The sequence below is a fragment of the Malaclemys terrapin genome, chromosome 4 (assembly GCF_027887155.1).
Source record: "Malaclemys terrapin pileata isolate rMalTer1 chromosome 4, rMalTer1.hap1, whole genome shotgun sequence".
NCBI lineage: Eukaryota > Metazoa > Chordata > Testudines > Emydidae > Malaclemys > Malaclemys terrapin.
The window spans coordinates 10,107,825-10,128,899 of NC_071508.1; the positions used below are offsets into that span (position 1 = coordinate 10,107,825).

A 21,075-nucleotide genomic window follows, 5' to 3' on the forward strand; every position below is an offset into this window, starting at 1 on the left:
GTCCTGACCCAAAAAGGAATGTGTGTGGGGGGGAAGGTCACAAGGTTATTGTAGGGAGGGTTGTGCCACCCTTACTTCTGCACTGCTGCTGGCAGAGCGCTGCCTTCAGAGCTGGATGCCTGGCCAACAGAAACTGCTCTCCGGCCACTGAAGGCAGCGCTGCCACCTGCAGCAGTGCAGAAGCAAGGGTGGCAATACCACAACCTCCCTACAATAACTTTGCAACCCCCCCTGCAGCTCCCTTTTGGGTCAGGAACCCCAGTTTGAGAAATGCTGATCTACTCCATGAAATCTGTATAGTATAGGGTAAAAGCACATAAAAGACCACTTTCACGGTCTGTGACTCGTTTTTCGTGTCCATGAATTTGGTAGGGGCCTATCCATTATTGTTTCAAGTAACATTTAACATGTCCAAAATTGAAAGAGTCTAGAAGAAACAATGCTTTTCCTCTTGTTTTCTAGTGTGTTTACTTTGTGCATTTGGCAGCTTTTTGTGTACAGTTTTCTTTGTGTGGATCTTTCATACATCAGCATGGAAGATTTTGTTTTTTAAGGTTGGAATATGTGACTATAAAATGACAATTTTCAGGGAGACTCGGGCAGGTGGAGGAATTGTAACTGCTTTCACAATTTCCCCCCCCTTCAGATGAAAGCATTTCAAGTTGATGTCCAAACTGGGTGAAATTGACCCAGTCTGAGTTTCATTTCAGCCCATAGGGTTCTGGACAGCATCTTACAGAGGATGCTGCAATTAGCTGTGGAAATAAGGGAGAAAGCTCTCTTGTCTTCCAGGAGCCAGGGGAAAATGGGAAAAGGCTTCACTCTTCAGTTTTATTAGTTAATTATTAGCCAGAGGCTGATACCAAAGATGGAACCTCCTGAGCGTATGAGCACTTGGAAAGAAGCTCTGCATGCTCTCCAGCTGCTGGAATGGGGTTGGTGTCCTAACACCTCTTGTTGGGTGTGGTACAAGCCTCATCTTTTTGTATTAGCTCCTTCCTAGACAATTGGTGTCTTATAAATATTTCAAGTGCTGTATAACACTTGTAAAATACTTGGAAATTCTTGGCTGGATTGAAGCTATCTATTTACAAGATATTAATTATTACTGTCAGCCTTAATTTTGGGAACAAACTCAACAAGCCTTGTCCATTCCCTGATGAGCCCCTTAATAAATTGCACAAGGCACGATTGGGACCCTGGCTAAGGAACAGATATTCATTTGATGAAGTCACTCACCCTTTTGTTAATATCTGCAGTCTCATAACATTAATCATTATGAATTATAGCTTTCTGGTACTAACTTCCAATTTCTGCCCTGCCTAACAAAAATTCCCAATTTCAGTTTCCAAAATTGTCCTCCATGTGGTTTGTTCTTGGTTGAACTTGCAGTTAAGTTGTGTTCAGTGCTGTTTCAACTGCAGTTGTTGCATAAATCGTTTATTAATAGTGGGTAACTCTTGTTAGTGTAGACAAGGTTTTTGTGTCCCTCCACTGCAGACTGCTTTCTGGTTCTTATTTGTGGCTATCAGACAAGACACATTTACCTTAACATAGATTTTGAAAATGTTCTAATACTTTGTACAATGCTTATGTAAAAAGCAGTTCAAGAAATAAAAATGAATATCTACCACTGCCATGGTTTCCTCTTGGCCTGGGGAGAGTTGGGTTGATGGTTTAATTGGCATGTTTATTTCCTATGAACTATGTCAATTAGAAGGATTTTACTGGGCCTTAGGTAATCATAGGCTATAGAATACTTGATAGCATCTCAAGCTCAGTGCTTTGAAATTCACTTAACAAATCGTAGAGATGTTCAGGAATTAAAATTTCCTCTGCAGTTTGTCAATATTGTATGTTTTGTTTGATGCAACTGGAAATGTCCCTTCTGGCCCTGGTTTTGAGTTATTTGGGAGATAGATGGTGTATCACCATTTGGTAACAAAAATGTTCTTGTATTGGAATGGTGGCTGGTGACTGTTAGGTCATGTTCTTTGGTTGTGCCACAGTCAGTTTGAAGGTACTGGTTACCTTATATCCATCATTTCAGCTCAGTTTGGAATGTCACCTGTGGTTGGGCATCCTCTGGAATAACTCAACACTACACCCCAGCTGGTCCCACAAAGGGGTTCTTTAGTCTGCTTTATTGCATGTGGGCGGGAAGACTAGATGAAAATTGATGTTTTTCTTGAGTCTGTAAGATTCTCTGAGCTGTGGGAGTTTCACACAAATTTGGTCTAGTGTTCAAAGCGGTCCTTTGGTCACATTTCTGAGAACAATATGGTTTTCTAGTTAAAGATCTAGAAATAGGTAAAGATTTGGTGAAACTGCAGTGGTCACAAGTATCATTTAAAAACTGAAGGAACACTAGACCATGACATTTATTGCTGAACTACATAGGCTACAGACTGCTGTCATCAGATGTTTCTTTCTTCCATCTCTCCTTTACTGAGGGTCAGTGGCTGGTTAAATAGGTTTATGCTATGAAGGTGGTGGGCCTGCTCCTTAAAATTAATTCTTCCAGAGAAGTCTGCAATTGATGATTGCCTCCGTTTTCTTTAGCCAACAGCTAGGTAGTCAGTATATTTAGTGTCTCTCTCCACAGCTGTAAAAGACGGATTATTTGTGCAAAAGAAGTTTTGACGTTATGCGCTCTGATTCTGGCTTGTGACTTTCCAGTGAAAGTTAAATATGTTCTTGCCTGCCCTTTTAAATACACTGATGATCGTATTGCTGCTTTTCTGTCTGTTGATCTATTTAAAAATCCAGCAAATGAATTCTTCTCTCCCCAGGAGCATGTTTACGTAGGAATTAGCATTTCAACATTTTGGTGTGAAGTTGAATTCAGGATTTTATTATAGTTAGAGAAATTACACTGTTACTTTAATAGCATCCTCATCTAAAAGAGAGTTCATTTTCTGCTTGCAACCCTTGCTGTGATTCCAGCATGACGCTTGTCACTCTTCCTGCATGTGTACTAGTTTCTTTTCAAAGGTAAAACTGGATGTTTCTTGTGTCTGTTTTTCCATTTAGCTGTTGGCCACTGTTTAAATTAGATTTTTAGGTTTTATCAGAACGAAGTCAATTTTCAACCTGCAGTATTAAACTCAGCATATCCTCAGCCTGCAGAGATATTGGACATTGGAAACAGAGGCTATCTCTGTTATGTAATACTCCAGTTGGTGGTGCTATATGATTCTAGTTTTCTCTGTTACTGCTTCCCTGCAGTAGATTAGTAGAACAACGCAGACCAAACATGCCTTTCTTACCTGGAAATGTGACATTCACTCAGGGTGGTAACATTAGGAGGTTTCTTCTGTTCTGTAAATAGCAAGGAATGGAAGTCTGTGTAAATCTACACGGTACAATGTATTTGAACATAATAACTTTTGATGCACTCTTTGTTTTGCTGTGCCTTTTTTAATATCTGGGAAATAGCAGCACCTATTTATTGTTGATTGATTATTAATTCTGTGTGGCTAAGGTAGTTTAGGATAGAACATATGCGCCTTTTTAAAACAGAACTTCTGATCAGTTTACTTGCTAAGACTTAATAGAAACTTGTATCAAAATAATATAGCTCACTTTTAAATTAAAATAAAGCATATGGTCTATCAGAATTACTTATTCATTCAGTAACCATGCAACTGTTAAGATCCTTTGGTGTAGCAAGAGCATTACAATTGAGATGTCTTTTCAAAGGATTTGTATAGAGTCATTCTGATTGCAAAGACTAGCCATGTTTGTTACAGTATCTTCTTTTAAGTCTCATCTTTCTGCTTGCTGTACTCTTCCATCTGTGAAATTACCAAGGCCCTTGCAAAACCTAAGCAATTTTGTTGTGTGTATGTGTAGTGTGCTATATATGGTTGTTTATGTTGCTTTCAAACATATTGTTTGGAATTTTCTAGTTCTGCCTATTGACTGTGCTGTTCTTCCCTCTTAACAGTGACTGTGTTCTTAAGCACTTTGACTCCAAAATTCTACGTTGCACTTACAGGGACTTCATCTCTTATATCTGGACTGATATTTGTAAGTAGATTCCTCTTCTCACTAGAGCTTTTGGATGTCTCTTGTTAAAGTGAGGATGCAAGAAACCCTCCTGTTCTCTAACCAGTCTCTAGGTGGTGTCCTTATACTGTAAAAGAAACTAAAACTCCTTGGTAGTTTCTGATACACAGGACTCTATCCATTGTTACCTGAAGAGGGCATAGGTATGATTCCCACAACAACCTTAACTCTGAATTTCCTGAATCCTGTGCTAATTTAATCTCAACCTTCAATATTGCATATAATTTCCTGTGTTTTAAAGAGGAAAAATTCAGTCCCTTTCCCAATGGATAGTTTGCATCACAAAGCCACTGCCACAACTGGCATTCTCTCATTGGCAGTCTCAGCAGCCAGACCATGAAGACTGACCACCTCTCTCACCGTTGGAAGCGGTCCCTTCAAGTCATGGGTGAGGGACTGGTGGTGTGCGCAGAGAAGGCTTGCACTGCTGCAACATTGCACATGTTCTTTGGACAAACTGATTGCCTTGGAGGGTGAAAGCCGTTCTAGATGTTTCACCAGCACTAAGTTCACTAAAAAGTTACATCTAAAGAGAGGCTGGTGGGGGGAGGGTTTGGGCTAGAAAAGAAATTATTCTTGCTGAACTCTGATAGGTCTTTAGCCATCTGAGATTTCAGGCTCTGATCCTGCAATCAGATCTGTGTGGGCAGATCTGGTTGCAGGATAAGGGCCTTTTGGAACATTCTTTCACTGTCAGATATCACACACAGTTACCAGAATATGCTGAAGCTGTGTTTAGCAGACATTTTGTGTGGCTAAAGTTAAAAGAAAAATCTTTTTTTATGTGAAGGAAGCAATTTGTTTACCATAGCTGCAGGAAAAATGTGGATTGTGAGTACTGAATGGGGGATTTGGGAAGAGCTGTTAAAGAAGGAAATGGATGATGTTGTTTGCCCTAGTCATTTGACATAGTTAAGATACAGAAAAATCCCCGCTTTAAAGAAAAAGTGGATTTTTTGTTGACATTTAAAATGGATGAGTTATTGCAACATTTCACAATAGGAATGCCGTGTATTTGAATGTGACTTATCTCTTCATGCTGATGGAAATACCCAGATGAATTGGTCTAGGGTGGTCCTCTACTGTAACTCCTGGAGATCATGATATATAAATGCCTCATAAGGCCTACAGGAGGAAAGAAGAAGAAAAAAAAAACACTCTTGACCTTAAACATCTCATAAATGAACTAAATGACTTCCCTCCCTGGACTCTCACATGCTATCAACAAAGCATATTGCAGGTGATACAAAATGGGCAAAAAAGGTGAATTTGGAAGAATGAAACCCAAAGCTAGGCCCAGTCATGTAGTCCTTACTTCCAGGGGAAAGTCCCCTTGACTATATGCTGAAGTAAGGGCTGCAGGATCCAGACACCTTATTTGTTAAAATTGCTTCAGAAGTTAGCATACTTTTGTGGATGTTAATCCATTATTTGGCTAAAAGCTGATAAATTTCTTAATGTTTTTTCTTCCCACATTGTTTGGGGAGACCCATGTCTCTCTTGTTTAGTGGAAGGAGATACAAAAATTAACAATATTTTATATAGATAAATAGTGTCTGTAATCAGTTGCAAAGGGATGTCCACATGGCTCACTTTTTTGTTTCACGTCTGTTGTGAATACTGGTAAATTGTTGTCTAGTGAAACATTTGGGTGCAATTTTTCTCTTGTTCCCATTGCAGATATTCGAATGGTGGTACTTCCAAAAATATGGCACCTCTTTCATTGAGCAGGTGTCTGTGAGCCATTTGAGGCCACTCATTGGAGGAGTAGAGAACAGTCCTCCAGTGCCAGGTTTTTCAGCCAACAACGGAGAAAACGAGACAAACAGGCAGAGTTTGTCAGGTAATTGCTTCTAACTTTTGGCTTTGCAGAGACATGTTAAGTGTCGCCCCTAAACCCAGAAAGATTTGTTCAAACTAGTTGGATTTCTGTCTTAGAACGGTCTTGACATCCCGTTAGGGCCTATATTAACAATCAGAGAAAGATGTTCTCTCATTTGGGACCATCAGCACGAGAGAGTAGCAGAAGTAAAGCGAAATGATGATGGTAATCAGTGAAGTAAAATCCGGAATTGCTTTGTGAATATCGTTGCATTTGTTAGAACTGCTGAAAGAAAGAACCTATGTATTGCCTAGTATTTTACATAATTATTAGAAATAAGAGTTTAAGTCAAGAGATTAATACACAGCTTGAATGCAAAAAATAGACTGAAACACACCACTGAATTGTCCCAGTAATACCAGGCTTTTGCAGACACCAAAATTTTACAGTTTGCAGGCTCCAGAATTATACAGTTTGAGCATTGCTCTGGTTATTCTCGTGCAATGTTTAACCCTTCTTCCAAGTGCTTTTGTATGACAGGAATGCTGGAAAACTCTGGCTTTGCACAAGTCATGTCCAGCAGGAAGTGATCAGGGAATGAATTGAAGTTATGTGGATTTTACAGAAAGGGCTGTAGCTGTGTAAAGACAAGGGATTAGTTTTGGAACTTGATTCAAACTTGAAGTAGTGCTCTTTCATTTTGTAGAGTGCAAAGTATGGCGAAACCCTCTTAATCTTTTCAGAGGAGCAGAATATAGCAGGTATTAATTTCATTTTATTTTCAATGTAACAAGCAGCGGTGGAAATGAACTTAGAGCCTGCACACACCTTTTAACTTGTTGCCAGAGCTCTCATCCTTGCACTTCTTGGAAATAATGGTGAGATCCAAAGAGCATCATGGGTAATTGTTGGGATTTATACCAGTCCTACCCTTAAAAAATATCTGTCCAGAGCTCTAAGTGCCTTCATCCCATATTAGAAATACAAATATTTGTGCAAACAAAGTAAATTCTGTGGCTTCCCCAAAGCAAAGAAACAGCCGTTCCAGTGCTCATCACAACCCTCTTTCTCCAAAATTCTAAAATATCTGCAAACTCGAAAAGATCTGAGCTTTGCAGCATGCCCAGAAAGCTGACAAATTTGGGCTATTTCATTCCAAAGCTCGAGGAATGAGTTCCGAAGAGATTCTGTCATATAGAACGCCCTAGTGGAATCACACTCCCCTTTATAGAGTGGTGGTTTCAGCTCGAGCATTGTCGTTGTCCATAACTGTGACCCTGTTGCAAAGGGATAAAAGCATTTCTCAAACAGGCAGTTGCCAAGCCATTCTGGCTTTTAGGTTAAAAAATCATGCATTGCCTTTCACCAGGAAGCCCTCTGGCAACCTGTACAGAACACTGGTGTTGCAATCTTATGATTAGAAAATGCACATAACAAATGACCCTTCAGTGCTAACCTCAGTTTCTGAAGACATCAGACATCCCACTGTACCAGCTGTTACAACACAGGTTTTGAGACTTTTCTTGTCTTTTGCTAAAGGTACACGTGGGTGACTGGGAAGGAACCGCTTACATACTACGACATGAATTTGTCTGCTCAGGATCATCAGACCTTTTTCACGTGTGACACAGACTCTCTTCGGCCTTCAGATACAGGTACTAGCTATTTCTGCATGAAAACAAGGGTGTATGTGGGAAAGATGGAACAGTTGGAATATCTAAAGTATATTGGAAATATTCACCATAAGGCGATCCCAACTACTGAGCAGAAACCTATAAAGTAATAACAGCATAATTCTGCAATGTAGGGAGTACAAAATATATGTTTAGTGATAGATACACTTCTGAGTTCTATAGGGAGTGCAGTCTAGAGGTTTAAAGCGATTCCTAAACTCTGCCATTGACTCACTTTGTAACTCTGAGCAAGTTACTTCCCGTCTTGTGGCTCAGTTCACTCATCTGTAAATTGGGAATAATGCTAATGTAATTTACAGGAGTATGATGAGGCTTCATGTTTTCCTAAACACTCAGATCCTTGGATGAAAGACACACTAAACACAGTGTGTTGCGTATATGAAATAGTAAATTGTGAAAATGTTCCTGTTTTTGCAAAAGGTGCTTTAGACTCTACGACATGCTTCGTATCATAGTTTGGTCTCCTGAAAAATGGTCCCCTCAGCAGCATTCTGCCCTCAGTACTGTGGTTGGTCATTAGTTCAATACTGACTCAGAAAGAAGAGCGCCAACCCTGCTTCTTGCGTCACCTAGATCAGTGGTTCTCAACCTTTTTTTCACAGACTACTTGAAAATTGCTGAGAGTCTCAGTGGACCACTTAATGTTCTTTCCAAATGTTGTTTGTACCATTACCTAACTATTGTAAAGCACTTTGGATAAAAACACTATATTAAAAAACCTTAATAATAATTAACATTTTATTTTTGTTCTACAGATAAAAGCACACAACTTATATTTTAATATCAGTAACCTTACCTTTCTAATGCAATTGATGTGCCTTCTCTCCCCTGCCATGGCAGCACCCGAGCTGGGGCTGGGAAGGAGGGCTGTCTCTCCCCAGCAGCCGCAGCCCTGGAGCTGGGGAAAGTCGCCTCTTTTTCTGGCCGCCACATCCCTGCACATCCCAAATTCCCCCCACCCCCTCTTCTCACCCCACTGCCCCCTCCCACCTAGCCCCTATTCCCCCCAAGGCCACCACCTCACTTTACATTTGCGTCTTCTCCAGGGTCCTGGCAGGCGTGGCTCCACTAATTACATGGGTGGCCCTTCATTCTCTCTTCTTCATTCTGCCCAGGCGTGCACCTTAGCAAGAACTATCCGTGAACCACCTGACTGGAGCTCACGGACCACTGTTTGAGAACCTCTGACCTAGATATTCCTTGGAGTTCTCCTATTGAACAGGCTGTGGCCAACCCTGCTTAGCTTGAGATCTGATGAGTTTTCAGCTCAAGACGGTTTGGCATCCACAATACAGGACTAAACCTCTTGCCATATAATAGATCTATGGTTGCAACTTTGTTGGTATTTTAGTATAGATTACAGAATTACATTTGTTAAGGGATATGGTGAGAGACACTTGTTTTTGTTTACTCCGTTGTTTGTAATACATTTCAGAAGTTTGAAAATAACATCTTTCCTTGTTTGTCTTCAATCAGTTTCTTATTAAACTAGCCCACAGGACTTTCCCTTTGATTACATTTACATCTTCATGGAGGTAAATAGTGCTGCACAGCTTGGTGAAAAGGGAGATCTTGTGCTGTCTCTGCTCGCTGTGAGGTTCGCTGTGCATATAGAAAACCAAATATTTTAGGATGATGCATAAACTAGCTGTTACAGGGTTGTTGTTTTTTCTAATTATATATTTTTAAAACCTGGACTGTGTTCTCCACTAGTTTAATGTCTTTAAAGAAGTTCACGGTTGGGGCCATAACTAATGAACAGGCATGTCTCTTTAAGTGTGTTGTAATGTTACAACATTTTTGTACAGTTAGTATGCCCTACCTGGCTATTGTCAGATGAGGTGCTAACTCTTATCAATTTGTCAAATTCAGGAAGTGTTAGCTGTCAGCTAGCTGGTGACATGTTTGATATGAGGAATGTATTTTTGTTGCACAAATGGAGTATATTGTCTCGTCTTTTAAGCCAAGACTAATATTTTGTTTCCAAAGGAAAACTCAAATATTTTCCACATTATTCTTACTGGACAGTTGCAGTTTTTGTTCCAAAAGAAACATGTATAGATTCTCCAGTTTTTCTTATCAAACTTGAGCGAGGCCAGATATTCCGTTCCATGAACCAACAGTTTTGGAGTCTTTTCAGAAATGTTGTTGGGTGTGAAGACTCTAATTCTGCCTAGGAAATGGTAGTGGTAAGAACATTGCCCTTCTTTTGGTTAAAGTGGGCTCTTAAATTTGGGTTCCATTTTTTCATAATGGGGGCTGATATTGTCCAGAGATGTGCTGTGTTGAATTGGTTCTCTTCCCACTCCTCCTCTTGCTGTAATTCTTTTGCAGAAAATTATAATTCAGACAAACCTCCTAGATTCAAACATAGTTTAAATAAAGAGCATGTTCTGATCTATGTGTATTTTTAGCTGCTTCGTAGCACCTTTCAACAAGATGATAAACAGTAACAGTATATTTTGAATTGGTTGTAACATATTATGCCACTCGAATTTGCTCTTGCTTTCTAACCCCAACTTTAAAAGGAATTGCTTAACCATTTATAATCTATTAAATAACAGCTTTAACACAACAAAACTGCACCAGAACAACAATAATTTGTTTTATCATGTCTTTCCTTAAAATAAAAGTATTGTCAATAAAAAACAAAAAATAGGATTTCATGCAGGTCTGTGCCAGGGCAACTGTCAATGCACACAAAAAACAGTGTGCACCAATCGAGGAATTGTACACCAGTCTGTATGTGCACAGGAACTATGTGATTTGCATATCAAATGAGGTTTTAAATGAACAATGAATAATCTCCTTGCAGATATTCCCATTTTAAGTGGAATTTGTAATCTAATCAGATGTGTCACAAGTGTCATCAGTTGGTGGTGGAAGAAACTTTCCTCAGAATTTAAATCTCCTTTTGCTGCGTGGGTCTGAGGGAAGAATAGAGTCAAGCTCAGAGTACAAATGATTGTTGGTCAAGTGAAGCTGATGTATAAATTACCTCAGTGTTACTTCTTAAAAAGCTCTAGTTTTTGTGGATGGTTAACTATATATTTCATACATAAGCATTTCTATTCATGATCTGTTTTAAAACATTTTTCCCACAGTTATGCAGAAGGCATGGCGAGAGAGAAACCCTCAAGCCCGAATCAAAGCAGCATATCAAGCTTTAGAATTAAATAATGAGTAAGTCTGAAATGAACATAAACATAAATTTAAGTTCTGGCATAAAAAACAAAGCGCTTTACCCAGGACACAGTGTCACTTTTTGTTTAAAGACCTTCCTCCTTGCTAATTCTAAATTCAAATAGTGTGAGGGTTTTCCATGTGGCTATCAGAGTACATTGCATCACTTAGGTCTGGTTTGATTAAAAGATAGCTTTTGGCCTGCCTATCTTTTAATTTTAAAAAGAGAACGTTAGTTTGATTTGTGCCATTTCTATCTGTGGGTCAGTAGAAATAACGTACAGAAGGAGAAAAACCTTATTTTGAGGTGAAACAAAGTAAATCTCCATATGGAGTCTTGTTATTGCAATGTCATTACTGACCCCCAATAATATTGTATGCAGTGTTGTTGTAATCAGACTTATAGATTTCATGGCCACAAGGGACCATTTTCATCATTGTCACACTACCTTTTCATTGTTTTTGAGAAAATATTTTTTCTTGCTGCAACCAACTTATTTTTCCATTTGGAACATTTGCCTTAAGTTCTTAAAACTGTAAAGCAGGGGTCGGCAACCTTTCAGAAGTGGTGTGCCGAGTCTTCATTTATTCACTCTAATTTAAGGTTTCACGTGCCAGTAATACATTTTAATGTTTTTAGAAGGTCTCTTTCTAGAAGTCTATAATATATAACAAAACTATTGTCGTATGTAAAATTAATAAGGTTTCAAAATGTTTAAGAAGCTTCATTTAAAATTAAATTAAAATGCAGAGCCCCTCAGACCGGTGGCCAGGACCCGGGCAGTGTGAGTGCCACTGAAAATCAGCTCGCTTGCCGCCTTCGGCACCTGTGCCATAGGTTGCCTACCCCTGCTGTAAAGGCTTCTGTTTTCCTAGCACTTGTCACTTGACTGTAGTCCAGTGAATACTCTACTAGGTACCATATATTTCACAGGGTGTTTGATAAGGATTCTTGCATGCTTAATTCTTATTCATTAGTAATGGGTTTTCATAAACTTTCAAGTACTACATACAGGACAAAACCCATAGATACCTTTGATGCCATTACTTTCTTGTGCAAAAAATCCTTACAACTGACTTCCATCTGAGTAGTCTGTGGCTTTCTTTTTTTTGTTTCCATTACAGTTGTGCCACTGCATATGTTCTCCTAGCTGAGGAAGAAGCAACAACTATTATAGATGCTGAGAAGTATTTTAAGCAGGCACTAAAAGCAGGCGAAACAGTTTACAGAAAATCTCAGCACTGCCATCCCCAAAACTCCCAACATGAAGCGCAGCTTAGTAAGCACCTTTGCACTGAATAGTTACAGATTTTTCTGTTTGAGCACAAAAGCAAAATGAAAGAAGTATGATTGTTTTTAGGGTAGCAGTTGAAACACCAAACCCTGATAAGGAGCATCATTGTTATTACTTATTCTGTTATTCCACTTTAGCATAATATGCTGTATGAATTTTATATGGTCTGCATATGAGTAAATCTATAAAAAAGCAGATAGAGCTTGTAGTCATCACAGTAGCATACATCACTCTGCCTTGTTGGGCCTGTGCATATACGTGGCAGTGTATCTTAATGTCTTGATAGGATACTCTGGTGGTGGGGAATAATAGAAGGATTAGTAAGCGTTAATGGTGCAGTTCACCATTGGTCACTGATTTTATCCCACCCAACAGATGGAAAGAAACTCAAAAGTTCTTGCCATATGATGACTGGGAACCTAGCTGAAATGAATTGCTGGGTTTGGTCTTTTTCTTGGTGGACCACTGCCAGAATTTTGTCTGGGAAGCATAGGTGATTATTCCATACTCTTACTTCTCTCTGCTGCTGGTTAGGGAAAGGGTGTTGTGCATTCTTTCTTGGGGAATAATGTCATCTCATGCCATTTTAGGCACTCTATTAGAGAGATGTCCACAACACATCCCACAATCCTTTTTTATTACTCCCTTTCTACAACTAAGCATATCTTAACATGAATCTTAACAAAATAAAGATTGAAAGTGAGTTTTTAGAATGGAGATTAATTGTTTTATATTCTTACTCAGGAAGAGACACCAATGTATTGGTTTACGTGAAAAGGAGACTAGCCATGTGTGCAAGAAAACTTGGAAGAATAAAAGAAGCAGTAAAAATTATGAGAGATGTAAGTCATTTTAAATAAAATGTAAACAACTTGTATAATTTGGACAATAGAGTTATTAGCTTAAAAGCACAGTGGAGGTGATGGAACAATTAGGTTGTGACTGAGTTTCATAGTGAGATACGAATGTTTTCAACAAAATTTTAGTTTTTGATATCTGTCAAGTATATATGTACATAATATGGCTAATGTGTTTAGAGTTTTACCTTCCATTTCTCCTTATGTTTGGCTTGATGATTAACTTGTTAAAGTAGCTATACTCTATGCTTCGTACTATGGCACTCAGCGGCGGCTCCAGGCACCAGCACTCCAAGCGCGTGCCTGGGGCGGCAAGCCACGGGGGGGGCACCCTGCTGGTCCCTGCGAGGGCGGCAGTCAGGCAGCCTTCGGCGGCATGCCTGCGGGAGGTCCGCTGGTCCCATGGATTCGGCGGCAATTCGGTGGCAGGTACGCCGAAGCTGTGGGATTGGTGGACCTCCCGCAGGCAAGCCGCCGAAGGCTGCCTGCCTTCCGTGCTTGGGGCAGCAAAAAAGCTAGAGCCGCCCCTGATGGCACTTTATTTCTTTCACTTGCCCAAGGTGGATGCGACATTATTTTTACACAGGCATGTATTATAGATCAAACCGACCACTTTGTGCAGCTAGCCAAGTCATGGGAGCACATTGTGTGAACACCTGGGAAACAAGTGTACTGAGCAGATAAATGTAGAGAAAATTGTGGTGGTCTCTTTGGTGGCGGGGGGCAGAGAGAGATGGGAAGAAGTAAAGGATGAAAAGGAACATCAGCCATTAAGTTCTTGAAACCATTGCATTGAATATTATGTACTCTATTTTATCTGAATGCCTTGCTGAATTTATTGAACAATGTGATTAGATTTATCATCTGGTTTGGTTTAGCAGCTCAGAGCTGATAATTTATTAAGGATGTAAAACAGTGACCTAAACAACACTGGAAAATGAATAAAATTCTGATATTGTATTTTGGAGCAATTTATGGATACTTGCTTTGGTTAACAGATTGAATATAAGTAAGTGTGTCTATTGCATTGGCAGGAAGAATTACAAGGCCTAAGATGGGTTATTTATCAACTTTTTTTTCTGGATTTCCACAGAAGAACTGGTTGAGGGCCTGATTTCTTTGGGCTTTTGTGACCTTGCATAATTTGAAGCATGAATACCAGACAAATGTTATTTGGCTAAATTAGATTATTGTTGGTCTTAAATTTTGGGTTATTGTGCCCAAACTACCATTTTAATAAATAAAGGCAAAGGGCTTTCTGTGTTTTCAAATCCCGCTTATGGTAAGTGTGAGTAAAATGGAGTTATTTCTCTTTTCTGATGTGCAGTTAATGAAAGAGTTTCCACTTCTTAGTATGTTGAATATTCACGAAAACCTTCTGGAGGCACTGCTGGAATTACAGGCGTATGCTGATGTCCAGGCAGTTTTAGCGAAGTATGATGGTGAGTGACATTTGTCATGAAGCATAAAAACATTCATGTTTGCCATTCTGTATGTTAACATAGAGCATGTGACAGACATTCTTCAAACCTCAGCTTTAATCCGTGAACAAATATAACTGCTCTGTGTAGTGGGGGCAAAATGAGCTCCAGGAGCACTCTTTTTGTACCTCTCCCAGTTCCTTCATTGCTAATGGATTTTTTTCAGCCCTTCACAGTCAATGCGCTGCCCCCCTCACCAGAGTAGTCAATGCGAGTGAGCGGAAAAGCGGCAGTCTTCCCTACTGCCTGGCCTGCGTCTTTCATACCACTCTTGGATCCTGTTTGCCAGAGAGATCAGGACTCAAGCATTTGATCCCTTATGTTGCAGAGTTACTAGTCCTCCAGGCTGACCTGCTTCCAGTGTGCCATATGCTTAGATATTCTTCTGTGGAAGAGCCTAGCTATTTTGTTTGTGTCCCTAGAGTTATAACACATAAGTGTTTCCCAAAGCAGTTTTTCTTCTGGTCGGGGACCAGAATGTTACACCCAAGTCACTGTCAGAACTGTCCCTTAAATCAACTTCAGAGAGGAGGCCTATAGAAGCAATGTTTCTGTCACTCTTCCTCGCACCCAGGAGTCAGTGTGTTCCATAATGCCTCTATTCACTATTGCTTCAGGGAATAAGTGGCATGAGATTCTTGCCAAAATCTAATACCCAAGTGTATGGCCAGTGTGCTGATATTACTCAACCCAGGCTGTGCTGTGCAGGTATTTTTCATTAACACGGTAAAAAACATTTACGTGGTCATGAATTTTTTTCATGTTGGCTTCAGAAAGTTTGACACTTATTTAATTTAGGGGGCACTGATTCCTTCTAAACATCTGGAACAGTTAGGATGAGCTTCAGAGGGCTGTTCAGAGAAACTTGCAAGAAATCCTTCCCATATGGTACTTGCCAGATGCTTGGCTGGCTTGTTACATGATGGACAAGCCTGAGAGAGGTTTTAAAAAACAGGAGGCGTTCAACTGGTACGCATAGACTAGTATTCAGGAATTTATTTAGAAACAGAATCTTTTATCTATTTTTACAATAACCTTGTACTGTAGAATTTTAACTCTCCTAAAGACAGTCAGGTCAAATTTGGAACCAAATTTAAGCTTTGTATAAATTTAGGTTTTACAGAAACTAAAATTAATAGATATTTTTCCATAGAACTAAAAATAATTAAATGGTAAGATATTTTAGTTAAATTCCCCTTTAGTGTTTGTAGTTCAATGTTGAAAGGTGCTAATGTATGAGAACTTGGAAAATGAAATTTACTAGAAACTGACTAGTATATTTTTAAGTTAAGAAATGCAAAAAGTAAGTTGAAGGTTAAAAATTATTTATTTTAATACTGAGAGTGGTGTTAAACACAGCTGAAGGCGCTTTCTAAAAGTGTTTAACCCGATAATGTACTCTGTATAAATTCAGTTTTACAGCATCATATTTGATAACTATGCTCAGAAATGAGTGGTGAGGAACAATTCCTGACCCTGCAACTGGGACTGTAAAATCAGGGGATTTTTCTGAAAGAGGATTTTGGGGACTGGTGCAAGGCAGTTAAGGAATTGAAAGTTTCTAGTCATAACTGAAATGTTCCAGATGTTGAATTTACTGTATGGGCCATCCCAAATGCAAATCATTCAGCTCAGAGGAGACAGATTTAAAATGTTTGTCTTACTTTAGAATCGTAAAGTTAACTATTTATTGTACCGTAGATATCAGTCTTCCAAAATCAGCAGCAATATGTTACACAGCAGCACTGTTGAAGGCCAGAGCTGTTTCAGACAGGTAAGTGAACACAGAAACTACTGAAATCAGTGTATTATGCTAATCTTGGATTCTGGTGTAAAAAAATAGATCAATTATTAAAAACAAACAAAACCCTAAATCCCATATATAGCATTCACATCTCTGAAGACAGATTCTTTCTTTATTCATGAGCAAATGTTCAGCTTCTCTCTATTACTATTATTCTCCTGCTTTCTTTAAAGTATAAATTACAGGGGTTGGCAATCTTTCAGAAGTGGTGTGCCGAGTCTTCATTTATTCACTGTAATTTAAGGTTTCACGTGCCAGTAGTACATTTGAATGTTTTTAGACGGTTTCTTTCTATAAGTCTATAATATATAACTAAACTATTGTTGGATGTAAAGTAAATAAGGTTTTTAAAATGTTTAAGAAGCTTCATTTAAAATTAAATTAAAATGCAGAGTCCCCCAGACTGGTGGCCAGGACCTGGGCAGTGCGAGTGCAACTGAAAATCAGCTTGCGTGCCGCCTTCGGCACGCGTGCCGCAGGTTGCCTACCCCTGAATTACACTCACAACTAGTCCATCCAAATATCTGATATCTTAGCTCTTCTGGATTTTAGATGGTTCACTCTTCCTGAGCATGTGCTGAGATGGTGGAGGGTGTGTGGGGAAGATGGATGCTTGACCCTACATGGAGATTGTTTGGTGCTCCCCCTTCTCTGGTTGCTTGCTGACTGTATCCTCTGCTAATTTTAGCTTTGCCTCTTAGTGTATGTCATCATAAAATCTTGTATCACTAATTGAATGCTCAGCTTTAAGTCCAGTTTCCATCAGAAAACTCCAGATGGAAAAGTTTCTAGTATCTTAGTCGTCACTTCAACTTCTTGTGTTTGTTATGCTCCAGAGAAAATCCTTCTATAGTGCCACTTGGTTTCCAAAAGCTTAAGATGCCTTTGGCACATGAATAAGGATGGTAGTCAAGATACCTGAGTTAGTCACCTGTGGTGGTTAGCTGCATAAAGAGCAAAGCAGGGCTGAGCCAAAAGGCGTTTTCTCTTTCTCAAGAATCAGTCTTTCCCACAGTTGATGATGATCTTCGATCTTAAAGTATCATTCTTATTTGGATTTTCTTTAGTAAATTGTTCAGTTCAGGTTTTCCATGCAGGTTCTCTCCAGAAACAGCCTCCAGAAGAGGGCTCAGCACAGCAGAAATTAATGCTGTGGAAGCAATTCACAGAGCTGTGGAATTTAACCCTCATGTCCCAAAGGTAAGAACTGACTTTTTTTCTCCTTATGGGATCATTTTAGCTTACTATCTGAAATATAGTCACCGTTTGCAGTGGTCCTGGAGTCTCGCTACCCCTGTGAAACATGTGACTACTTCTCTGTGGTTGAAGTAGGCTGAGGATAGCTCATGTAGAACCTGAAACTACTTGGAAATCCTGGGTGAATCGTAGCATGGATAGAAATAATAGCATCCACCACTAATGACTGCTATAGTTAAGGTTGCAAATCAGCCTGAGCCTCATCACTCCTGAGAAGGTGGGGAAGTCACTGGCTGCCTGCTCCTCCAGCGCTGTGCCCCAGGTAACGCCATAGGGAGGCAGGGCCCAATCCGTACTGATGGCCCCAGCAACCAACACCAAGACGGTGCATCCAGGAGCAACAGGGAGGGGGAAGGGGCATTACTCCCCTCCCCACCCTCCAGCCCCCCATCACAGCCCAGGAGGCTGTGGCCGCATTTGAAAAACGCTAACTTCCTGATTTTTAGTCCAACTTCTGCTGCTAACTTAGTATTTAGCACTTTCCAAACATTTAATTAAGTCTCTTTGCACATCAGTAGAGTAGGTAACAATATAATTGTCCCACTTCACAGATGGGGAAACAGGCACAAAGAGTGGAAATGACTTTTCTAAAGTTTTGTATTAGAACTAGGATTAGAAACCACATGTCCTGATTGCTGTGCCTGTGCATAATCTGCCACTATAACACTTCTCAAACAAGGCACCTAATTTCTGTCAGTTTCCTCATCTGTAAAATGGGCACAATACTGATACTTGTCTAATGGGTAGGACCTTTGCCAATATTCAACTTCTTGTTGGGGAAATTACAACCACTGAGGTTAAGGGTGTCCAGAAGCAGATCTAGATGGAAGTTGTTCAGTTTGACGATTTTATGATAACTGCATCTTTGATGGAATACCCCCATTTAACCCAAGTTGAGTTGGGACTGTAATTATTGTATGTTGGTGCAAACTGTTCTTGAATTAGAAATTTCTTTGGGCATAAATAGCAAAATTGCATGCTCTTAATAGTAGCTTCTCTGACAATTTCAAACAATGAACCTATTAGATCAAATTTCCTGTGTTTTAACTATAAGTAAAAGCTTTTTCTAAACATCTGAAATTTTGGAGTTTGCAAGTGCTGATAAAGACTGGACATGTAAAAGATCAAATAATTAACAATAGGGAACAGATGATTCCCAAAAGAATGGCTGAGTCATTATTTTAGTCCCGAGTTCATTTCTGTACCAATCTCTCTCAGAAATTTCTCCCACTTGTAATTAAACAAGTGCATGGAACAATATTCCCAAATTCCCCTCCAAGGCAAACCGCACAATATATCTAGTTTAGCACAGAGTGCCTACTCCTGTTGCAGCAGTAATTGCATACTAGAAGAAATCCTTCTGCTGCCATAAAGCTTAAGGGCCCAGAAGCCATGACACAGCTTCTGGGAGAAAATGGTGAATTAGCTACATTTTCCTGCTGTCCTGGCTAGTAAATCCTCGGTGATCTAGTGATTACAGGACTAGAAGTCGGGATGGTACTGAGGTCTTATGTGACCGAAGATAGTAATTTGCTGGGCAAGCTACTTCACTACCTTACACACCACTCGTTCTACCTGCAAACTCGGGGCAAAGGCAGAAGATTACTCTTCGGAACCTTTTGGCAACCGTCTGCTTACCAGAGGACTTTCCAGGCTTATTTTCCTAAACATCTCCTGTGACTAGCAACTTTTCTATGTAGTAAAGCTGTCTTTTTAACACTGTACTTGATAACATTGGCAAGAGTTAGCATTATCTTTAAAGAACATAGCAGCAAAATGGCTACAGATAGAATTGTTTATCAGGGATTCTTTGCCATTTCCCTCTCTGGGTTTAAAGGGCCTGGCTATCCGTAGCACGCATTTGGTTAAAGAGGGAAACTTAGTGTGGTGGATTAATCTCCCTTAGCTGCAAATTTGCTCTTAAATATTTCATTAGCACTAATTGCTTATACAGGGCTTTGATTCATCTGAATAGATAATAGTTTGAATAATTCTGTGCTTAACTGCTATACATAAACGCATGTAAGCTGCTACATCCTTGTGGTTACATAGGAAGATCTTTTTAAAATCAGCAGCATATTTAAAATATTTATGCCTAGATGAGAAATCACTTATTTGGTTATCACATGCAGACTGCGACAGCATTAGCTTCGTTACTGTGAGAATGTCTGTGAAGCTGAAAAACAAGGGTGTCAGAACACACTTTTCATTCAGCTGCAGCCGTTAGCAGATCCGAATGAAATATAAAACTGAACAAATGGGCTAAATGTAACCATACCTGCAGCAGATGTCCTCACTGTTTCACCAGGATTGTCACAATATGCTGTGATAACTGCACCCCCATGAACTGTTAAAATTGGCTTACAGCACATGTCCTGTTCCCTGCCTGTCTAAGCCTCACTGTGCAGTCTTTCCTGCTAAGACAAGGCCTATGTTTGCATGCTCCCCTTATCAGGGAAATTTTCTTGAGGACTGTGGTAATTCCAACCCATTATTGGTATTAGGCCATTTAATATTTATATCACAGCAGTACTTGGAGGCCCAGACAAGGTCTCTGTGCGAGGTGCTATACAAACCACAGTCATAGGTCCTGTCCCAAAAAGCTTACGGTCCATGCTAAAATTTCCTGTCCTCCTTAGGACAGTCTGCTTGTGTGCTACTGAAGACACTGTCAGGCAAGGGTAACGGCTAATTAAAATGTGTAGTCTTCAAAATCCCTGAAGCTGGACAGGCCTCTCCAAGGAGTAACTACTTATTTTGTTTTTCTAGATTATTGGCAAGAGAGCCTTTAAAACTCTGATAATTGTATGAGATCTGAAATCTCTAATTCAAAACAGTATGTGTTCATCTCTCCCCCCGCCTCCCAGTCTGTATATGAACAAAAATAAAACCAGTTCACTCTTGTGCTGCCGTTCATGTCTGCTAATACCTGAAGTGGCCGGATATTAGGCTCCCCAAGCAGGCCATGTAACTAAAATCTAGAGCAGCGCGGGACTTTTTTGCCTAGGGAAAATGTCAATTTGTTGAAAAGGAAACTTTTAATGGAAATATCAGTTTTGACAAAATCTTTGGGAAGAGGGAGCAAGAGACATCCCCTGCCAGAACTTCCCACAGCTTGATGGTTAGGGCACTCACCTGGGATATAGGAAACCCTGCTCCAAACCAGGCAGGGTAGGGGCTTGAACCCATATCCCCCACATACCAGGCAAGTGCCCTCATCACTGGGATACTGGCTATTCCAGGGTGGGGGGGTCTCTCTCTCTCCCCCCTCCCCTCCCATACATTTTTTTTCATGAAAATTTTCAAATGATCTAGATTTTTGTTCCAATGCACAATGAAAACGTTGAAACCTCAGAATTTTTTGTGATAAGGAATTCTTGTTTTCCGGCTAACCTTACTGAACTCTCAGCAACCCCTTTACTAGCACTGTTGATACATGCAAGTTGTAGTCTTGAAAGTGGAAAGATGGCTTAGCACTAATTCTCCTCAACTAATCATGGAGTCCAAATGAATCTAGACATGAAGGTCTGAATTTATCTATCCACAGTGTTCTGTCTGCCTGTCCAGTTTAATAGAATGTGCATGGAGAAAGCTAATTGCTGAGAGAAATT

General features: G+C 39.8%; 1 protein-coding gene across 2 annotated transcripts in view; it reads left to right on the top strand.

The window, feature by feature from the left end:
* Nucleotides 1-21,075, top strand: part of ST7L (suppression of tumorigenicity 7 like) — a 40,949-nt gene that overhangs the window by 1,587 nt on the left and 18,287 nt on the right. The window contains exons 2-11 of one of the 2 annotated variants that reach the window (XM_054027281.1): nt 3,950-4,032; nt 5,752-5,914; nt 6,600-6,654; nt 7,433-7,548; nt 10,692-10,770; nt 11,896-12,050; nt 12,810-12,907; nt 14,250-14,364; nt 16,105-16,177; nt 17,305-17,407. In XM_054027281.1, the coding sequence (XP_053883256.1) occupies nt 3,950-4,032; nt 5,752-5,914; nt 6,600-6,654; nt 7,433-7,548; nt 10,692-10,770; nt 11,896-12,050; nt 12,810-12,907; nt 14,250-14,364; nt 16,105-16,177; nt 17,305-17,407 (1,040 nt within the window). The remainder of the gene's footprint in view (nt 1-3,949; nt 4,033-5,751; nt 5,915-6,599; nt 6,655-7,432; nt 7,549-10,691; nt 10,771-11,895; nt 12,051-12,809; nt 12,908-14,249; nt 14,365-16,104; nt 16,178-17,304; nt 17,408-21,075) is intronic. The other variant, XM_054027282.1, reaches the window with a different exon arrangement.